General features: G+C 41.7%; 1 protein-coding gene across 1 annotated transcript in view; it reads right to left on the bottom strand.

The window, feature by feature from the left end:
- LOC136872592 (inactive dipeptidyl peptidase 10) overlaps positions 1-22,493 on the bottom strand; it is a 782,685-nt gene that overhangs the window by 163,822 nt on the left and 596,370 nt on the right. The window contains exon 4 of the mRNA XM_067146389.2: positions 10,308-10,382. Coding sequence (XP_067002490.1) covers positions 10,308-10,382 — 75 coding nt within the window. The remainder of the gene's footprint in view (positions 1-10,307; positions 10,383-22,493) is intronic.

Here is a 22,493-nt window from a genome sequence, read left to right on the forward strand (position 1 = left end):
TGGAATTGAATTTAACTGTGTTGCTATTGAAATAGGCATGTAATATGCAATTGTATGAACGGAAACAGAAACTCTGTAATGAAAGGGATTTAAAAATCAGAATGCATTTTTTATGTCTAACGTTATACATGTTGGCACCTCAAAGATGGCCGTTAACTTATCATTAAATTTTTCTGATCTTATAATAAACACTGGAATATCTTGTTAATGAATACTTCGATCACAACTCTGGGGTTAAAGTAAGGTTTTCGATTGGTCCCTGGAATATCTTTCTCTTTATCGCTGTCTCCATCTGCGCCGGGCTCAACTCAAGGAAAATCGGGAGAGGGCACGTGTGTCGGCCCTGTCATAGCGCCGTTCGGTGCTTCCTAAGTCCTTCGTGTGGTTTTCCCGTGCGCCTACTCCAACGTGTAACGATAATATTCCGTCTCTAGCCGAGCCCCGAAGACGTCATTGAGGCTGCCTGGTCTATGTCCTATAGCTGCTGCACGGGGTGGGGCAACAGGTGTCGAACTGTAGTGGTAACTGTAACAATAATCAGAGGAGAAATATCGCTAACACAAAGGAGCTGTCGGGGTTGGAGGTGAGTGAGGAGCTACTTCTGTGACATCTACTGCTTTTCCCACACCTGCTTGTTGGTAGTGTGGTGATTTGACACATAGAAGGTAACAATCAAGTTTCAGTTGTGTTGTTCCTTAGCGTAGATGCAATTCACATTTATATTAAGTACATTGTCCGTAGTTTACTGTATTTTTTCTCTTTTCAATGGCTGAACTTTCTATGATATTTTACTTCCATTCAATTTACACATTATAAAATCCATGAAAACCAACAAAACCTATTAAAAGGCGTAGATTTGCGATTATTTCTACATTGTTTGAAAGGAAATACACTTGTCGTGCCTTTAATGATAAACAGCTGCCCCCTGCGTCCATCAAACTGCACAATGAAAGACTTGGTGCTGGCCAATCCAAATGCCCTTGAAGTGGCTAAAGTTTGGCCCGAATCGGTGTGACATCTGTATGACATATATTGTTGTAGACCTTTTACTTGTATATATTTATGTATATAGGTTGTTTATTTTAAATGTAGTATTATTCTATTGTACTTCTGATTCGAATAAAGAAAAAGCTCCAAAATCGAATCCTCTTAATATCATGTCCACTGCGCTTGAAGCGTCAGGATAAGACTTGTGTTTAGCACGCATTGGGACGTTATCCATCCTTTACCCGAGAACTGTTTTAAGTATCCGTACTGCACATTACATTATATCTTATCGGGGCCACACCAAGATTTCTTCGGTTTTCGTCATTCCTAAAATAGTCAATTCTCATTTCCGTGTCCTTGCTTCCTCTACTCCACGAACCTTCTACGCTGGCGTAGCTGGGGGAGAGGTGATACTCCCACGTGGAGCGTCCCAGGTGGCGGATAGGGGGGTCCTAACCGGCTTGCCGGCGGACTTGAGGGAAATAAAATACCTCTCGTGGACCAAACACACTACCCCCTGCGGGTGGGGGACGCACGTGTAGAATACACCCGCGGTATCCTCTGCCTGTCGTAAGAGGCGACTACAAGGGGCGACCAAGGGATGCTGGTATTAGAAACATGAAACTACTATTGATTAGTACCATCACGCGGGGAACACCATGGGTCGCCTTTACTTACGAGTAGTACCACTATATTTGGTACACAATAGGTTTGTGATTAGTAGAAGCAGAGATTGGTTCCCCTGTGGGTTTCCAGTACCCGTGCGTCGTACCCATGTGAGCAATACCGCGGGTCTGGGCGTAGCCTGTGAGTTGTACCACTATATGAGCGACACCGTGGGTCTGCGTTGCCTGTGATTAGTACCCCCTATGTGAAGAACACCACGGGGCCCGTGGGACCGGCACCCGTGACTAGTAAACCTAGGTAAGGAAACTCATCGGTTTGCGTTGGCTATGAGTGGCGCCATTGTGTGGGAAACACCATAGGTCTGCGTTACCTGTACGAAGTACAATACTTGTGATTAGTACCATCTTGTGTGGAGCACCGTGAGCCCTTACTACTTTTGATTAGTACCCCAACATGACAAATACCATGGTTCTACTTTACTCGCGACATGTACCATTCTGTGGGGCCTTAGACGTGGATTTTACACCCCTTTCGACATCAAGCATCCTCGATTCAGGATTCTGCTTTATGAGTGGTCCCTTGGTCAGTAATAAATTATATATGGTACTTTTTTGAGTTGAATCCACTAATTCTTTTGTTTTCTCGCTTTTTGTTGTTTTTTTGCTACATATCCATCCATTCCTTCTTCATGACGATTTTTTTTTCTTTTGGTCAGTTTATGATTTTGAATTTTTTGTTGTCATTTCATTTTGTACCATTAGGGGCCGATGACCTCGATGTTAGGCCCCTTTAAACAACAAGCATCATCATCATCATCATCATCGCTTCCTCTACTCCATAGAGAGACTTCTTCTTTCCGATAGAGAACAACATCTTGGACCATATTGCGGTTGCTCTCAGTATGGCTGTAAGTTCTAGCCGCCAACTGTGACGGTGCCATTGCTTTACCACTACTACTACAACACTAGTTATCATTCCGTCCCTGAAGGGTATGGCGGCGTTGGGGATTTGTGGAGAAAGTGGCCGTGGCTTACACTAATGCAGGGCAGCCGACGTGGGGACAAGCCTCCATCTTTCTCCCGAATACAGAGCTGTAGACCCACCTCTAAGCCAAAGCTCTCTCTGCTCGGTCCGAATACAGAGTTGTAGAGCCACCGGTAAGCCAAAGCTCTCTCTGATCGGTCCGAATACAGATCTGTAGAACCATCGGTAAGCTAAAGCTCTCTCTGCTCGTTCAGAATACAGAGCTATAGACGCACCGGTAAGCCAATGCTCTATCTGCTCGGTCCGAATACAGAGCTGCAGACCCACCGGTAAGCCAAAGCTCTCTCTGCTCGATCTGAATACAGAGCAGTAGACCCACCGAAAAGCCGAAGCTCTCTCTGATCGGTCCGAATACAGAGCTGTAGAGCCGTCGCTAAGCTGAAGCTCTATCTGATCGGTCCGAATACAGAGCTATACAGCCACCGCCAAGCCAAAGCTGTCTCTCCTCGATCGGAGTACAGGGCAGTAGATCCACCGGTAAGCCGAAGCTCTCTCTGATCGGTCCGAATACAGAGCTGTAGACCCACCGCTAAGCCGAAGCTCTCTGCTCGGTCCGAATACAGAGCTGTAGAGACACCGCTAAGCCAAAGCTCTCTCTGATCGGTCCGAATACAGAGCTGTAGACCCACCGCTAAGCCAAAGCTCTCTCTGATCGGTCGGAGTACAGAGTTGTAAACCAAAGCTCTCTCTGCTCGGTCGGAATACAGAGTTGTAAGCCAAAGCTCTCTCTGCTCGGTCGGAGTACAGAGCTGTAGAGTCACCGGTAAGCCGAATCTCTTTCATTTACTGGTTTCCGCTTATACACTAGATGATGTTTTCTGAATATAGTTATCCGGATCTTTGAAGGAGATCAGTGAATCAACTAAAACCAGGAGCTTGTACGTGAAAGGACACTGTGTCTTTGCAGTCGCCTTATGACTCGTTAGAACTGTACAAGACTTCCATTTAAATATGGTTTTTACCTACAATTCAAAATCTTCATGAACAGCTGTTACAAAATATGAGTGATTTACCAGAAGTGTCCAGATCCAGGCTTAACAGAATTTTAAAAGACATTGGGGTTCAGATTTAAGAAGCTTAACAAGGAGCCTGTTTGCATGAAATTTATTAAAATTGATGCTTATTGACATTTTCTATGGAGGCTGAGAAACCTTCACTCTTTTTCTACAAATATATTTTCATAAAAATGTCAGCACATGTACTGTGTGCAACCACAAGAATTGTAACATTTACACAAATGCTAGTAGACACAATGTTACAATTTGGGAAAGATAAATTATTCATAAGCACAAATTAATAAAGAACTGCTTAATCTCATACTTCATGGAAGGAGTGATTACCACAAAATTTGGAGTAGATTGGCAATCATTAAATATAAAGGTGGTGATGCAGAATTCTTAAACAAGTCTTTGATAATGCCTATTACAATACTGTTGGGTGTATTTCGGGGCACACATATAAATCTTTCAAAATACTCCAGGTGTACTTTATAATACCTTTCCTGCAACCAAATAACAATATTTACCTGACAGGAGCAGAATTCAGGATGGGTATCTGTGCGAAATCGGTACGAGTCACTGCAGGTAGAACTGCAGTGGGAATATGAAGAAGAGGGAAATGTAGCTGAAAAGTGTGGAAAAAGGAGAACAGGAAAATGTAGGAAAGGGAAATGAAGAGTAGAAGATAGGAAAAGGAAGGTGGAACCGGCGCACGGGAGGGAGAAAAGGGAGAAGGAAGTAGCTTGTGCAGCCGTCATGAAAGAAATGGCTGACAAGGAGGGGTGGGGATCATATGAGGTGTGTAGGGCTGAGGCTCTGGTCATGCGGGATTCCATTGTTAGACATGTGGGGAAAGTGTGTGAAGGAAAGGGAACAAGGGTAGTGTGTTATCCAGGAATTGGGTTAAGACAAATGTTGAGGAAAGTAGAAGATAAGCAGGAGGGAAAGGAAAGGGTGGTGGTGTTCCACGTTGGTACCAACAACGTAAGACAAGCCGGTATAAGTACCAACATAGTTGGGGATGTGTGGGTTCTGGAAATACAGCAAAGGTGAAGTTTAAGGAAGTAGATATTGTTATCAGTGGAATACTGTGTAGGAGAGATACTGACTGGAAGGTGAATGGGGATTTAAATGAGATTATTGAGTGGGTATGTGGGAAAATGAGAGTGAGATTTCTAGATCCTAATGGGTGGGTAGAAGATAGGGATCTGCGCTCAGATGGCTTTCACTTAAACCGCAGTGGTACGTATGTCTGGACGTCAAGTAGGGATGACGAAAAATGTTAGTGTTGAACTGTATGTATTGTAAAGAAAGCAATAGAATGAAGTAATTTTAATAGATATATACTTACAGATATTGTAATAGGAGTTAAATCATGGCTGAGAAATGATATAATGTATGCAGACATTTTCTCACGGAACTGGAGTGTTTATCGTGGAGGTAGGTTAAGAATGGTAGGAGGGGGAGTATTCATTCTGGTGAAATAAGAATTTGTAAGCTATTATAAAGATGGCAAACATGAAGTTCTAGGCGTAAGGCTTATCTCTAAAGATAAGAAGCAATTTGATATTTTGGAGTGTACAGACCGCGAAAGCGTCGCGCAGGCGCTGATTCGGAATTATTTGATAAGATAATCAGTTATGTGGGAACGATATAGAAAAGAATGTAATTGTTAGCGGGTGATCTCAATTTACCAAAGGTCAAATGGAAAGATAATGCGAACGACAGTAAGCATGACCAACAAATATCAAATAAGTTATTCTGGGAAGGACAACTGAATCAGAAAGTGATGGAATCAACTAGAGAGAAGAATATTCTGGACGTGTTGCTGGTAAAACCAGATGAGCTCTATAGAGAAACCGAAGTAATAGATGGTATTAGTGAGTGATCACGAAGCTGTTTTTGTCGTAGTTTAAAATAAATGTGATAGAAAGGAAGGTCGTAAATGTAGGACTGTTAGGCAGTACCATATGGCTGATAAAGCAGGCATGACAGAGTTTAAGAAAAGTAGCTATGATCGGTGGAAAACGGTAAATAACAATTTTAACAGACTGTGGATGGGTTTAAAGCAATTTTTGAGAAATGTGAAAACAGGTTTGTACCTTTAAAGGTGGTAAGGAATGGTAAAGACCCACTATCTTATAACACAGAAGTGAAGAGACTGAGGAGGTGCAGGTTGGAAGAAACCGAGTTAGAAATGTCTGTGGAAGTCAGGAGCAATTGAAGGAACTTACTAGGAAATTGAATCTATGAAAGGAGTCAACTAAGGTTAACATGATGGCAAGCATAAATTGCAGTCATAAAAATTTTAGTGAAAAATGGATGGGCATGCCTAGGTACCAGTGGCGTGCATTGATCGTGCATATGCAACCACTATCACGCATGAGTGGAGCGTTTAAACTAACATGCGTCAGTTTGCTCCGATTCGTTCGACAAGGCATGTTCGAAGCGAAGTTTTTGACTGGGGAGGATGACCTTGCTTGCTTCGCTGACATTACAATCAATGTGGTTCATACATATAGAGTCCGGGTCCATGGCTAGATGGTTAGCGTGCTCACCTTTGGTCTAGTGGGTCCCAGGTTCGACTCCCGGCCGGGTCCATCATTTGCTAATTCTGGTGGCCCAGGGGCTGGATGTGTGTGCCGTCTTTATAATTAGAATTCGTCATAGATAGGGCCCCATCCTCACAGGTGTACAAGTCGCCTTACATCATCAACTCGAAATACCTGCACCAGGCCTCTTCGGAGGCCACACGACATTATTACCCTGATATGAGTAAGCTCTTATTTACAAAGAGCAAAGACTCGGAGGTTTAAAAGGCTGATGGAACGGTTGATTAAGTGTTGGTGGATGCAGGGTTGGTCTCGTTCCACATGTGGCCATGTCTGGTCCGTGGTCCGACAGCTCTGCCCTCATACCGGCCAACCGAGCAGAGGAGGGGTGGTCACGGCTCTACCGTGGCTCTACGACTGTATTCGGGAGACGGGGATGGCCGGTCCGCACCTTCGGCTGTCCTGAGAATGGTTTTCCGTGTTTCCCATTCTCCCGGTCGAAGGAGCATGGCATTAGTCCAGCTAATCTGTCACTAATTGCCAGACGTACATTGTGCAATCCATCAAGCAGCGAAAGAAATTTCAGTAAAGCGGGAATGCTTTTAATGAGTCGTAGGAGTTAGCTAGACCCAGACCAAGTCAATGACTCGTTATTCATACATAACAATAAATAAATAGTTTGCAATCCATTCCCAAATTGGAGCTAGATTTTTGCACTAGCCATATTTCCTTGGAGAGATCCTTGAGCAAAGAGTTTTGTTAAATTACTTTTGAGGTTTATATTTAACTTTATGTGATATAATGACTAACTAATACATTTGCACAGTTTGTATAAAATGTCATTGGTATGGCTAGTAGTGAAATGTATGACTTACGCATTAATAATGTGTATATAGTTTCCATACATAGAGCAGCGAAGTGCGCTAGCCAGGAGGAATACACGTTGCAGCTCGTGAACTTCGTTGACCATTTCTGGGACAGGAGTGATATTTGGTACATTATTTCCAGTTTTGCTTACATACGAGGCAGAAACACAGTCTAAAAATATGAGTAACTATTGGTATTTTCATGTCCAGTCATAAGTCCACCATTGTGGCAAAAGCGTAATGTTTCGAGAGAAACTTGAGTACGGCTGAATAAGGACGGAAGGAGGCGAGCACACCTACCTGTGACTGAGATAACGCGTGAAGGAGCGAGTATCAAAGGGCAAGGTCGAGCGAACATTGCTCGCCGCGCCTCAGGGAAGCGACCTTCGGTCATGGCCATACTCGACAAATATGAATCGAGTATAGAGCGAGTTTTGCAAGAAACTAATAGGTACTTTAAACAGGTTTCAAGAAGGACATTCCAGGAATCAGTAATGAACAAGGGGAATGTGTATGCGAGGATCTTCGGAAGGCAGAAGTATTCAGTCAGCAGTATGTAAAGATTGTTGGTTACAAGGATAATGTCCACATAGAGGAGGTGACTAATGCTAACGAAATATTAAAAATTACCTATGATAGTAATGCCATTTACAATAAGGTACAAAAGGTGAACATTAGAAAAGCAGCTGTAATTGATAAGATTTCTGGGGATATACTAAATAGAATAGGCTGAGATATAATACCATATCTGAAGTACTTATCTGATTATTGTTTGCATGGAGGAGCTATACCAGATGAATGGAGAGTTGCTATAGTAGCCTCTGTGTATAAAGGAAAGGGCGATAGACATAAAGCTGAAAATTACAGGCCAGTAATTTTGACAAGCGTTGCATGTAAGCTTTGGGAAAACATTCTTTTTGATTATATTAGACATGTTTGTGAAATTAATAACTGGTTCAATAGAAGGCATTGCGTGTTTAGGAAAGGTTATTCCATTGTAGGATTCCAGCAGGATATAGCAAATATCTTGGATTCAGGAGGTCATATGGACTGTATAGCGATTGACCTGTCTAAGGCATTTGATAGGGTAGATCATGGGAGTCTACTGGCAAAAATGAGGGCTATTGGACTAGATAAAATAGTGATTGAATTGGCGGCTATAGATCTAGAAAATAGAGCTCGGAGAATTAGAATTGGTGAAGCTTTAACTGATTCTGTAATCATTAAGAGGGAATTCCTCAAGGCAGTATACAGTATAAATGATATGGGTAAAGTAGCAGAATCAAAGATAAGGATTTTTGCGGATGATGTTATTCTGCGTAGAGTAATAAGTAAGTTACAAGACTGTGAGCAACTGCAAACAGATTTCGACAATGTTTTTGAGATGGAGAGTAGGCAATGCTATGACGATAAACGGAGTTAGAAGTCAGGCTGTGAGTTTCACTAATCAGAAAAGTCCTGTCAGTTTTAATTACTGCGTTGATGGGGTGAAAGTTCCTTTCGGGGATCATCATTGGGATGATCACATAAATGGGATTATAAATAAAGGGCACAGACCTCTGCACATGATTATGAGGGTATTTAGGGGATGTAGTAAGGATGTAACGAAACCTCGTAATCTATATGCCTCCGGACTGAGCAGTGGTCGCCTCTTCAGGGCTGTAGTTCCATGGGGTTATCTTAGGTTAGTAAGGATGTAAATGAGAGGGCATATAAGTCTCTGGTAAGACCCCAACTAGAGTATGGTTCCAGTGTACGGGACCATTACTCGATTCGAGTACTGGAAAAACCAAAGAAATGCAGCTCGTCTGGTTCTGGGTGATTTCCGACTAAAGAGTAGCGTTGCGAAAATGTTGCAATGCTTGGGCTGGGAAGACTTGAGAGAAAGGAGACGAGCTGCTCCAGTAATTGGTATGTTCCGAGCTGTAAGTGGAGAGGTAGCGTGGAATGACATTAGTAGACGAATAAGTTTGAGTGGTGTTTGTAAAAGTAGGATATATCACAATATGAAGATAACGTTGGAATTCAGGAGAACAAATTGGGGTAAATATTCATATATAAATAGGGGGGTTAGTGATTGCAATAATTTGCAAAGGGAGATGTTCAATAAATTTCCAAAGTCTTTGCAATAATTGAACAAAAGGCTAGGAAAACAGCAGATAGGAAATCTGCCACCTGGGCGACTGCCCTAAATGCGGATCAATGATGATTGAACTGAAGTTTTATTTACAACCACGTTAATGAAGATTTGCCGTTACTGAACAGTGATCCCATCAACACATTAATTAAAGCTGAGAGAACTTACAACCTGAATTTTAATCCCGTTTACCCTCCTACCATTGTTCGCTGTCCATCTCACAACGGTGTTATAGTCTTTTTAGAGCCGTTCGCAATTCTGCAACTTATTTATTAATCTGTAGAATTTAACATCATCCGCAAAAACCTTTTCCTGTAATTCTACTTCGTTGCTCATATATAATAACAAAGTATAAAGGTCCAATAAGACTGCCTGGTAGAGGGTTCTAGTCCAATGGCCGTCATTTTTGTCAGCAGTCTCCCATGATGTACCCTACCACATGCCTTGAATAAGTCAATACCCGTGCAGCCAAACTAAAATACATGCAAGTAGCTGCGTGGTTTGAGTCACGTAGTTACCAGTTTGCATTCGAGATATAGGGGTTCGAACTCCACTGCCGGCAGCTCTGAAGAAGATATTCCGTGGTGCCCCATTTTCCCGTCCGACAATTCGAAAAATGAAGGCATCAGCAAGAGAAAGACAAGTATCACGAAGGGCCTAGGCCTCGCGCTCGGAAGGAAAAAAGAGATGGCCAAGTGAGGTCTGATAGCAAAGTGATGAAACTAACAAGTAAGTGACTCAGCTAGGGGTAACCTTGTTAGGACCTTGTATACCGTCCCTACTCACCGGGAACATATCAGGAATGAATCTCTCAAGAATAAGAACGTGCGTCCAGAGTTTATCCGAGCGTGTATTTACTGACACGTCCAGATTGTTAGAGACAATTGTTCCTCAAGTGATCACTGATCACGTGTTCTCTTACTGGACAGAACTACTCAACAGTCGCAGGCCACCGCGGTCCTCTGTTGTCTGATAACTCCGGACCCATTTCCCTCTCTCCGTATAAAGAATCCATTCCGCTGAGTTTCGGTAGACCCTGTACCAGCGAGCATTAGGCCTTTACGTTAAAGTAAATACTAATTCTGAAAGAACTTACCGTTTTAACATTATGACGAAACAACACGTACCGCAGGTCACTTGAGCATTCATATCCCTTGACGTCGAGCTGCCTCTGGAACAGAGATTACACAATATTATTTCATGAAGGTACCATATGTTATACCTGGAACATCGAAAGAAAGTTTATTTTTTTCGTTCTACAAAAGTGCAAGGTGTATGAGGCACTCGCACGGGCCATGGAGATAGTTATCTGGTCAAATTCAAATTTTCACTTCATGTTGTAAGGGAGCATAAAAAAAATCATAACATCGGCAAAATATCGAAGTTGTCGTAGAAGGAGCGGACGCTCCTTACTGCGAGAAACAACACTCAACGTGCCCAGAGGAACACTGAAAACAACATTTTAAGGCCCTAAACATCAAATGATCATAAATATGTATCGCGGTCATGGCCATCCATCCATACCTTACCTCACAGCTTGCACGGTTGTTAGGTAACATTGTCTGACCATCCATCCATACCTTACCTCACAGCCTTCACGGTTGTTAGGTAACATTGTCTGACCATCCATGCATACCTTACCTCACAGCCTTCACGGTTGTTAGGTAACATTGTCTGACCATCCATGCATACCTTACCTCACAGCCTTCACGGTTGTTAGGTAACATTGTCTGACCATCCATGCATACCTTACCTCACAGCCTTCACGGTTGTTAGGTAACATTGTCTGACCATCCATGCATACCTTACCTCACAGCCTTCACGGTTGTTAGGTAACATTGTCTGACCATCCATGCATACCTTACCTCACAGCCTTCACGGTTGTTAGGTAACATTGTCTGACCATCCATGCATACCTTACCTCACAGCCTTCACGGTTGTTAGGTAACATTGTCTGACCATCCATCCATACCTTACATCACAGCCTTCACGGTTGTTAGGTAACATTGTCTGACCATCCATACCTTACCTCACAACCCGCACGGTTGCTGGGTAACACTGTCTGACCATCCATCCATACCTTAGATCACAGCCTTCACGGTTGTTAGGTAACATTGTCTGACCATCCATCCATACCTTACCTCACAGCTTGCACGGTTGTTAGGTAACATTGTCTGGCCATCCATACCTTACCTCACAACCCGCACGGTTGCTGGGTAACACTGTCTGACCATCCATCCATACCTTACATCACAGCCTTCACGGTTGTTAGGTGACATTGTCTGACCATCCATCCATACCTTACATCACTGCCTAGACGGGCTCCATGGCTAAATGTTTATCGTGATGGTCTTTGGTCCCAGGAGTTCCGGATTCGATTCCCGGCAGGATCGGGAATTTTAACCATAATTGGTTAATTCCGCTGGGACAGGAGCTGGGTGTATGTGTCGTCGTTATCATAATTTCATCCTCATCACGACGCACAGGTCGCCTACGGGTGTCAAATCAAAAGATCTGCATCTGGCGAGCCGAACTTGTCCGTGGACACTCCCGGCACTAAAAGCTATTTCGTTTTTATCACTGGCTGCACGGTTGCTTACTTCCGTCACAAACTTTATCACGTTACGTTTTGGATGGATACTAGCCATACAGTAAGACATATTCACGCCAAAAACTGCCCGATCAAGGAATGGCCGGCAGTAACCATGGCAACGCCATCTCAACTTTCGTCTACCTCTATAAGTGCCAGAGGATGGTGCCATCTCGCGACGTCCTCAAGGCCTGCTATGATAGCAGACTTTACAGCTGGATTTTGCTCTATGCTACAATCTAGCAATTCATTCTCTACAAAATGAACCTCAACTCCATGAATGAGTATGGAGTGATTGCTTTCAGGTGTGGATTACTTCAATGGTATGCACCAACATTTTGCATTCCCTTTCGTTTCGTTAATTCTAAAACGATGATTCTTTCACGTATTTTCTTGTCACTGTTTATTTCAACGAGTAGAGGCTTCGTTTTACATTGCAGCAATTGGAAAGTCTGCTCAATTTCATCCTTATTGGGACTATTAACTACCGGCATAGTCAGAGAAACTGTTGCAGCGTAACGAAGCTTTTGCGATGACTGTAAACAAAGCTGAAGGACAATCACTGAAAGTAGCAGAGATTAATTTTTCAGACTCCATCTTTCTCTCATGGTTAATTTTATGTATCATGTTCCAGAGTTCGAACTCAGAGTAATTTACGCTCCTAAAGTGTGACACGTAATATTATTTACGTCACGATACTGGATTAATGATTTCGCAGTTAGAAAAAGATGTACAAAATTAACGACTCGATATCAATGATTCGCAGTAAGTTCAAAATCTTCAGCAAAATAAATTTAATTCAGTTTCTAGTTGTAATGAAGTGTTTGTTAAGTACATTTTTTATCTTTTTAGGCCTAACAACGAAATTGGGATAATAATGAACAGCGATTACGAAACAGTTCACTGGCGATAGCAATAAGGCTATTTCATCTCAAAGTCACTCCTGTGGTAGTATGTGGACACATCTGAAATGTAATCATCTGTCTGAAATTGAAAAAATCAAATCCATCTACTGTACCTAAAGAAGAATTCTGTGCCCTAATTCACGCCATCTCCTTCAGTGTATGTACTAGCTAATGACTATTGCTATCATCTAGACAAGGATTTGTTACGAACTATGAGTCGAAATAGAGAAGAAATATGGTGTGAATTTTATTGCACGGAATCTATGACCAATAGTGAATGGAAACAAATTTCATACAAACTGCGACAACTGGTAACGTGGCTTGCAGTTCACGAATTTCATTTTAAAGAGTGTAAAATTAACGATTACCATGATCCAGGCTTTCAGTGTTCCTGTATTCTTTGTGGAAACCATTTCCATAAATGTGTAATGTAAACAGTTTAATTTCTGTATTAATATTTGCATATTATGTGTTCCTTCTTAATAAATAAATTAATGAACAACGTGTAACAGCCCGCTAGTGTTTCGTAATTGTTGTTCTCTACTATCCTCATGGATGCACTTGCAAAGTTTCCAGGAAATAACAATAAACACCCAAAAACTCTATTATGATGATGATGATGATGATGATGATGATGCTTGTTGTTTAAAGGGGCCTAACATCGAGGTCATCGGCCCCTAATGGTACGAAATGAAAGAACAAAAATGTCAAATTCATCCACTGACCAAAAAAAAATTAATGTCATGAAGAATGAATGGATGGACATGAACCCAGCAATAAAAAGAAACAAACAACCAAAATACAGTGGATCAGATTCAAACAAAGATCATACATAATTGATTACTGACCAAGGGACCACTCATAAAGCACGATGATGCTTGATGTCCAAAGGGGTGCAAAATCCATGTCTAAGGCCCCACAGAATGGTACATGTCGCGAGTAAAGTAGAACCATGGTATTTGTCATGTTGGGGGTACTAATCAAAAGTAGCGAAACTCACGGTGTTCCACACAAGACGGTACTACTCACAAGTATTGTACTTCGTACAGGTAATGCAGACCTATGGTGTTTCTCACACAATGGCGCCACTCAGAGCCAACGCAAACCAATGAGTTTCCTCACCTAGGTGTACTAGGCACGGGTGCCGGTCCCACGGGCCCCGTGGTGTTCCTCACACAGTGGATACTAATCAAAGGCAACGCAGACCCACGGTGTCGCTCATATAGTGGTACAACTCACAGGCTACGCCCAGACCCGCGGTGGTGCTCACATGGGTACGACGCACGGGTACTGGAAACCCCCAGGCCACGCTCATGACTACTACTAAACACAAACCCATTTCGTAACGAACATAGTGGTACAACTCGCAAGTACAGGCAACCCATGGTGTTCCCCGCGTGATGGTACGAATCAAAAGTAGTTTCATGGTTCTAATTCAATCATCCCTTGGTCACCCCTTTTAGTCGCCTCTTACGACAGGCAGGGGATACCGTGGGTGAATTCTTCGTCTGCCTCCCCCACCCACACGGGGTATGTTTGGTCCGCGAGAGGTATTTTATTTCCCTCAAGTCCGCCGGCAAGCCGGTTAGGACCCCCCTATCCGCCACCTGGGACGCGCCACGTGGGAGTATCACCTCTCCCCCTGCTTCGCCTGCGTAGCAGGTTCGTGGAAAACTCTATTAATTGAAGATTTTTCGAGAGGGACTTAATATAATATTTTAGTAAAATAGACTTTGACGCCAATAAGAAGAGATAATTTCAGTAATGGGCACGTGAGTTTCGTGTGGCTGCTCAAATTTAGCGTTCGCGTTATGTCCTATGAATTTGGAATGTATGTTATGTTGCTACCATGGGCTAATGTGTAGGTAGACTGGGACTAGGATGGCCGTGGTTTTAATTCATGGGAAGCATGGAAAACCATCTTTAAGAATCATCTGGAAGCAAAAACTGCGGTATGGTGTTCGATGGTGGTGAAATACACCTTAACACTACTCAGAGGAAAAAAGGGAACGAAACGTGTCAGAATTGCTAGATTTCGCAATCATTAGAGTTAGTTCCCTACGACAGGGGGATTTACGCTATGTCCAATGGCTTTGAAATTCCAGTTGCTACTATTGAGTACTCTGTAGGTTTTTGACGGCGGTGGGCTATTATTTATTGATTTATTATTATTATTATTATTATTATTATTATTATTATTATTATTATTAATAATAATAGACCCCTTGGTGCTATTCGACAGGAGTAGGCTATGTGCCGGCACCGGGTTTCACCCTCTCCCTACTATCATATATCACGTCATTCATTTCATCTCCCATTAACTCCTCTGATGAGGTTGACGTCAGGAAGGGCATCCGGTCATAAAAAACCGCCACGACAAATTCATCTCACCTCATACCCGACCCCGTAGGGAAACGGGACAAGGGTTGGACAAACAACATTATTATTATTATTATTATTATTATTATTATTATTATTATTATTATTATTATTATTACGAACTTATTTGCGCGGAGTAGAGAGGGGGAATGAAGCATGAGGGGTGAATGGCTGGACAAGGTGTCGCTAACAAATCATATGTAAAATGTGTTCCTTTTCCTTTCACTGTATTTAAAATGTTGAATGTGCCGTAATTAAACTTAGTCTAATACCTTCAATTCTTTTAAAGAAGAGCTGAGAACCTCGAAACATTTTCATTGGTTAACGCAGTAATTACAACATTCGTAGCTCGGTGGCTCAAGGTATTTACACAGCGTATTTAGGCTATTGAATACAACTCGCTTTGAGTGGAATCGTCGCACCCTTTGACCCGCAAGTCTACAGAATCTAGCAATAGGGAAGTAACCTCTAGGGAAATTTACAAGTTCATAAAAAGAAGCCTTCGCTTCCAATAAATTTTACAACACCCAGGATTTCAAATCCCCCGGAAATTCACTTTAAATTAGAGTGCAATGTGCCGTGTGGTGGGCTGTGCAATTTTATACAGGGTGCGGCAAAAATACCTGACGAAATTCAAACGTAAATAACTCGGCAACGCAACAAGCCATTTAAAGATTTATTGCACAGTTGGGAAGAGTAGTGTTTGCCATTTCCGTCACATACTCACGAGGTTATGAAAATAATGTCATCCAAATGCCGACCGTCGTGTTCGATGCACTTCTGAAGCCTCTCTCTGAAGTTCCGCATGACTCGCTTGAGCATGTCTTGTGGTATTGCCTCAATTGCTTCACGGATGGCAGCTTTCACGTCATGTAGTGTTCGCGGCTTACGTCGCAAGATGCGATCCTTCAAATATCCCCAGAGAAAGAAATCGCACCGGGAGAGATCAGGGGAACGGGCTGGCCATGGAACGTCACCCCGTAAAGAGATGACACATCCTGGAAACATTTCTGTCAGGAAACCTATCGACGCCCTGGCTGTGTGTGCAGTGGCACCATCTTGTTGGAACCACACAGCAGGATTCCCTAAGTCGGTGAGTGTCGGCGGCAGGAAGTTGCGTAGCAGCTGTACATAACGATCCGATGTTAGTGTTACAGTTCTGTCCTCCTCTTCGTTTTCACACTCGAACCACTTTTTCTCAAACTCTTCACACATAACAGAATGGTGTTCCTGCACGGAACTTTGTCATGTCGACCTAAGCCAAAGTAAACAAACGCTGCGTTGTGGTAACAGAGTCGGCATTTTTGAAATAAGTCTCAATCACGAAACCTCGGTATTCGCCACTCCACGCCACGCGAGCGACTGGCTGGCTGACTGACTAGCCCGGACGAAACGATGCATGAGTTTTCCAAGGCCAAGGCCAAGACAGCGCGCACCACGAAAATAACACCTGTTTGAAAGCTGTGGCTAATACGACCTTTAGTTCGCTCCGATCTACTGTATGTGACATAAATGGCAAACCCTTCTTTTTGAAACTGCGCAACAAAATTGTGAATGGCTTGTTGCGTTGCTGACTAATTTACGTCTGAAATTCGTTAAGTATTTCTGCCGCACTGTGTACATGACCGCCTCTGTCAAAATTACAGTTGAAAGCTGCACAACCTCCCCAACACATATAATTGCACATGCTACCCTCGAAGACAAGTTAACAACTTTTCAGAGGCATAAGGCCTACACTGAGCGGTCCTTGGAAGGGAACACAAAGATTAAGTTAACAAGGCTGAAAATACACAGATAAATGGAGGCGGAAATACAAACACTCCGAATTAGTTTTGAAGCAAGAGATCTAAGTGGGCGTAAGGCCCTATGATTCAGAGGCAAATCCCATGCTACCGGGTGATTAAGTAAAATAAAATTTAAAGCCGAAACGCGAATAGCAATTTAGACGATTGGAAAACTGTAGTCACCCCACATTATTTTAGAGGAACGTTAACGAGGGTAAGTACTCGTGCTTCTTTACATTTCAACTATGTCTCATGAAGGAAAGAAAATCTGAAAATCCGAAGATAGAAGTTACTTTTGATTTTGAAAAGGTAAACCTTACATTTTATTTTGAGGAAAAAGACGGCGACCTAGCAGTTACGTACTACGGGAACGTGGAAATCTTCCCTAGCTTTACACGTCGTAGTTTTCTTAATAAAATGTATTGCCATACCTTGTATATAAAGACGTCAATATGCCGAAACCCACACCTCTTATCTCCCGAAGGAGATTTTCTCTCCCCTTAGTACGTAGAACACACAATAACGCTGCCGCAAGATCAGACGGCATATGACCAAAATTCGCTCCTTATATAGGAGATTTTTTGAAATCTCTTCTGATTGGGTTAAAGGATATTCATATCGTATTTTAGTGTAGGTGAAGCAACTTAATATCACGCCTCTAGATTGTAGTTTAGCCAACTTCGGAGAATTAACATAAAATAATAGAAGGCCGACAGTATGTACAACATTAAAATACAAACATTCTCTTTGACTAGTGATGGGATCTGAACCCCAGAATGCGCTAACGTATTGATATCAGAGACATCTATTTCTCAAAGAGAAAATGTAAGCATGGTTTCACAACGTTCACAGTTTTTACTAGAGGTGGATGCACAGACGGAGAAGAGACAACTTAAACTTCACCGGAAGGCCTTACTCATGGTATATTATTATTATTATTATTATTATTATTATTATTATTATTATTATTATTATTATTATTAGGCTATTATTATTAATTAAAGTACAGTTACCTGGTATGATAATGGGAAACCATGGAAAACTATGTTCAAGGCTGCCGACGATGGAGTTCAAACCCAATATCTCCCAAATACTAGTTTGCAGTTAGCATGACCCATACCGCGATGCAATGTAGAGAAAACAATTCTCGTATAGAATACAAGACAAGAAAAGGAGTCGACATTTCTTCTAGGTTATAATAGAGCATAAAACACGTGAATCACATTTGCATATCATTAACATGTTAAGTATTACTGCAGAAAATTATAGCCTATAGTAACAACACCCCTCTAAAATGTACATTTTGAGACTAACGTGCGATTTTGTTGCACACTTCACTTCGTTTGTCTTATCGTAAAGCACCCCAGTATAAATCACATCATTTCGGAACGGTATAAATCTTTTATCGTATGACTCGTAGAAAAAGTTGTATTCATTGCCAAGTTGAGGGATTCACCAACACGGCCTTCACTTTTATAACCTAACATCATAAACTGAGGGACATTTTGCATACCACTGGAAGTTCGTCCCTAATAACAAACAAGCGGTACGCGAGAGAGCACTTTAGTTTCATTATCAGTTCAGAAAAAATGGATAGGTGTAGGTGTCAGTACCGGGTTGTTCATATATTCTGCTGAATTGTAGAATGTTGGCCGCAACAGGTATGGGATTAACGATTAACGATTTTACAGTCCTAGAAAACATAACCCAAAAGCGGTTGCACGTAGAGCAGATTTCTTGTCTATATAAATAGAAAAATGTAACGACTGTGTGTCTGTACATTGATTATTTTGGTGAAATGTTCTTATAGTTATCCGAAACAAGACTAAATCAACTACAACTTGGTCATACAGTGAGGAAACTGCGATGCTGCCGTCAAGTCCCTCATTTTAAATTCTCTTTTCCGAATTCCAACGTTGTAAAGTGTACTTATAAGCTGTTGGATATAATATAATATTTTATTCAATTTGGAACAAGTGAGTTTGTAAATGTGTTACTCGGGAATTTACAGTTGTTGTGGACAAATTTTATAGTAAGAATGGATTTGGAAAAGTGTCTGTTTATCAGACATCCTTTCGTTGTTAAAATAGTCGTGCGAGTACTAGGACAACTTCCCTACCAGCCGCATAAGGTATGACATCCCTCTTGAACTGCAGAAGGTAGTGGTTTTAAAACCTGCAGTATTTTGAGGAAAGTGCTGAATAGTGAGTGATTTGAAGGATCCATAACGGGAAAAAAACAGAAGATGCATATTATTTCACTCCGCTTGGATATAAATCCCACCTTATGTAAACGAACACGGAGGGAACATGAGAATATCTGGATGAAAAGTTTGACTATTATTATTATTATTATTATTATTATTATTATTATTATTATTATTATTATTATTATTATTATTATTATTATTATTATCTACATGCATAACATCGTAAGGCTTACGTGTCTGTACAGTAATTGTTGTTGTTGTTTCAGTCATCAGTCCATAGACTGGTTTGATGCAGCTCTCCATGCCACCCTATAATGTGCTAACCTTTTCATTTCTACGTAACTATTGCATCCTACATCTGCTCTAATCTGCTTGTCATATTCATACCTTGGTCTACCCCTACCGTTCTTACCCCCTACACTTCCTTCAAAAACCAACTGAACAAGTCCTGAGTGTCTTAAGATGTGTCCTATCATTCTATCTCTTCTTCTCGTCAAATTTAGCCAAATTGATCTCCTCTCACCAATTCGATTCAGTATCTCTTCATTCGTGATTCGATCTATCCATCTCACCTTCAGCATTCTTCTGTAACACCACATTTCAAAAGCTTCTATTCTCTTTCTTTCTGAGCCAGTTATCGTCCATGTTTCACTTCCATACAATGCAACGCTCCACACGAAAGTCTTCAAAAACATCTTTCTAATTCCGATATCAATGTTTGAAGTGAGCAAATTTCTTTTCTTAAGAAAGCTCTTCCTTGCTTGTGCTAGTCTGCATTTTATGTCCTCCTTACTTCTGCCATCGTTAGTTATTTTACTACCCAAGTAACAATATTCATCTACTTCCTTTAAGACTTCATTTCCTAATCTAATATTTCCTGCATCACCTGCCTTCGTTCGACTGCACTCCATTACTTTTGTTTTGGACTTATTTATTTTCATCTTGTACTCCTTACCTAAGACTTCATCCATACCATTCAGCAACTTCTCGAGATCTTCTGCAGTCTCAGATAAAATAACAATATCATCGGCAAATCTCAAGGTTTTGATTTCTTCTCCTTGGACTGTGATTCCCTTTCCAAATTTCTCTTTGATTTCCTTTACTGCCTGTTCTATGTAAACACTGAAAAGGAGAGGGGACAAACTGCAGCCTTGCCTCACTCCTTTCTGGATTGCTGCTTCTTTTTCAAAGCCCTCGATTCTTATCACTGCAGACTGATTTTTATACAGATTGTAGATAATTCTTCGTTCTCGGTATCTGATCCCTATCATCTTCAGAATCATAAATAGCTTGGTCCAATCAACAATATCGAATGCCTTTTCTAGATCTATGAATGCCATGTACGTGGGCTTGTCCTTCTTGATTCGATCTTCTAAGATCAGACGTAAAGTCAGGATAGCTTCACGTGTTCCTATATTTCTACTGAAGCCAAATTGATCTCCTCCCAACTCAGCTTCAACTTGTTTTTCCATTCTTCTGTAAATAATACGTGTTAAAATTTTGCAGGCATGAGATACTAAACTAATGGTGCGGTAGTTTTCACACCTGTCAGCACCGGCTTTCTTGGGAATAGGTATAACAATATTCTGCCGAAAATCGGATGGGACTTCTCCTGTCTCATACATCTTGCACACTAAATGAAATAACCTTGCCATGCTGGTTTCTCCTAAGGCAGTCAGTAATTCAGAGGGAATGTCATCAATTCCAGGTGCCTTGTTCCTATTGAGGTCACTCACAGCTCTGTCAAACTCTGACCTCAAAATTGGGTCTCCCATTTCATCAGCATCAACAGCCTCTTCATGTTCCAGAACCAAATTATCTACATCTTTACCTTGATACAACTGTTGGATATGCTCCTGCCATCTCTCTGCTTTGTCTTCTTTCCTTAGAAGTGGCTTTCCATCTGAGCTCTTAATATTCATACACCTAGATTTCCTTTCTCCAAAGGTTTCCTTGATTTTCCTGTATGCAGCATCTACCTTTCCCAGGACCATACAGCCTTCGACATCCTTGCATTTCTCCTTCAGCCATTCCTCCTTAGCTACCTTGCACTTTCTATCCACTTCATTTTTTAATCGCCTGTATTCTTTTCTGCCCTCTTCATTTCTAGCATTCTTGTATTTTCTTCGTTCATCAATCAGGTCTATTATCTCCTGAGTTATCCACTGATTCTTAGTTGAGCTTTTCTTCCTTCCTAACATTTCTTCAGCAGCCCTACTGACTTCATTTTTCATGACTCTCCACTCTTCCTCTATAGTGTTTCCTTCAGCCTTTTCATTTAGTCCTTGTGCAACATGTTCCTTGAAACAATCCCTCACATTCCTTTCTTTCAACTTGTCTAGATCCCATCTTTTTGCATTCTTTCCTTTCTTCAATTTCTTCAACTTCAGATGGCATTTCATGACCAACAAGTTGTGGTCAGAGTCCACGTCTGCTCTTGGGAAAGTTTTGCAATCCAACACCTGGTTTCTGAATCTCTGCCTAATCATAATGAAGTCTATTTGATACCTTCCAGTGTCTCCAGGTCTCGTCCACGTATACAGCCGTCGTTTGTGGTGTTTGAACCAAGTATTGGCAAGGACTAAATTATGATCAGTGCAGAATTCAACCAGACGACTTCCTCTTTCGTTCCTTCGTCCCACTCCAAATTCTCCTACTGTACTACCTTCTCTTCCTTGGCCTACCACTGCATTCCAGTTTCCCATCACAATTAGATTCTCGTCACCTTTTACATATTGTATTAAATCTTCTATCTCCTCATATATTCTTTCGATTTCTTCATCATCCGCTGAACTAGTAGGCATATAGACCTGCACTATTGTGGTGGGCATTGGTTTGGTGTCTATCTTGACGACAATAATTCTTTCACTATGCTGGTCGTAGTAGCTTACCCGCTGCCCTATTTTCTTATTCATTATTAAACCAACTCCTGCATTTCCTCTGTTTGATTTTGTGTTGATAATTCGGTAGTCGCCTGACCAAAAATCTTGTTCTTCCTGCCAACGTACTTCACTTATGCCAACTACATCTAACTTTAGCCTATCCATCTCCCTTTTCAGATTCTCTAACCTACCACAACGATTCAAACTTCTAACATTCCACGCTCCGACTCGCAGAATGTCAGTATCCATCTTCCTGATGATCGACCCCTCTCGTGTAGTCCCCACCCGGAGATCCGAATGGGGGACTAGTTTACCTCCGGAATATTTTACCCGGGAGGAAGCCATCATCAGTACATCATTCATACAGAGAGAGCTGCATGTCCTCGGGAGTTAGTTACGGCTGTAGTTTCCCGTTGCTTTCAGCCGTGTAGCAGTATCAACACAGCTAAGCCATGTTGAGTATTATTACAAGGCCGTATCAGTCAATCATCCAGACTGCCGCCCTTGCAACTACCGAAAGGCTGCTACCGCCC

The sequence above is a fragment of the Anabrus simplex genome, chromosome 4 (assembly GCF_040414725.1).
Source record: "Anabrus simplex isolate iqAnaSimp1 chromosome 4, ASM4041472v1, whole genome shotgun sequence".
Taxonomy (NCBI): domain Eukaryota; kingdom Metazoa; phylum Arthropoda; class Insecta; order Orthoptera; family Tettigoniidae; genus Anabrus; species Anabrus simplex.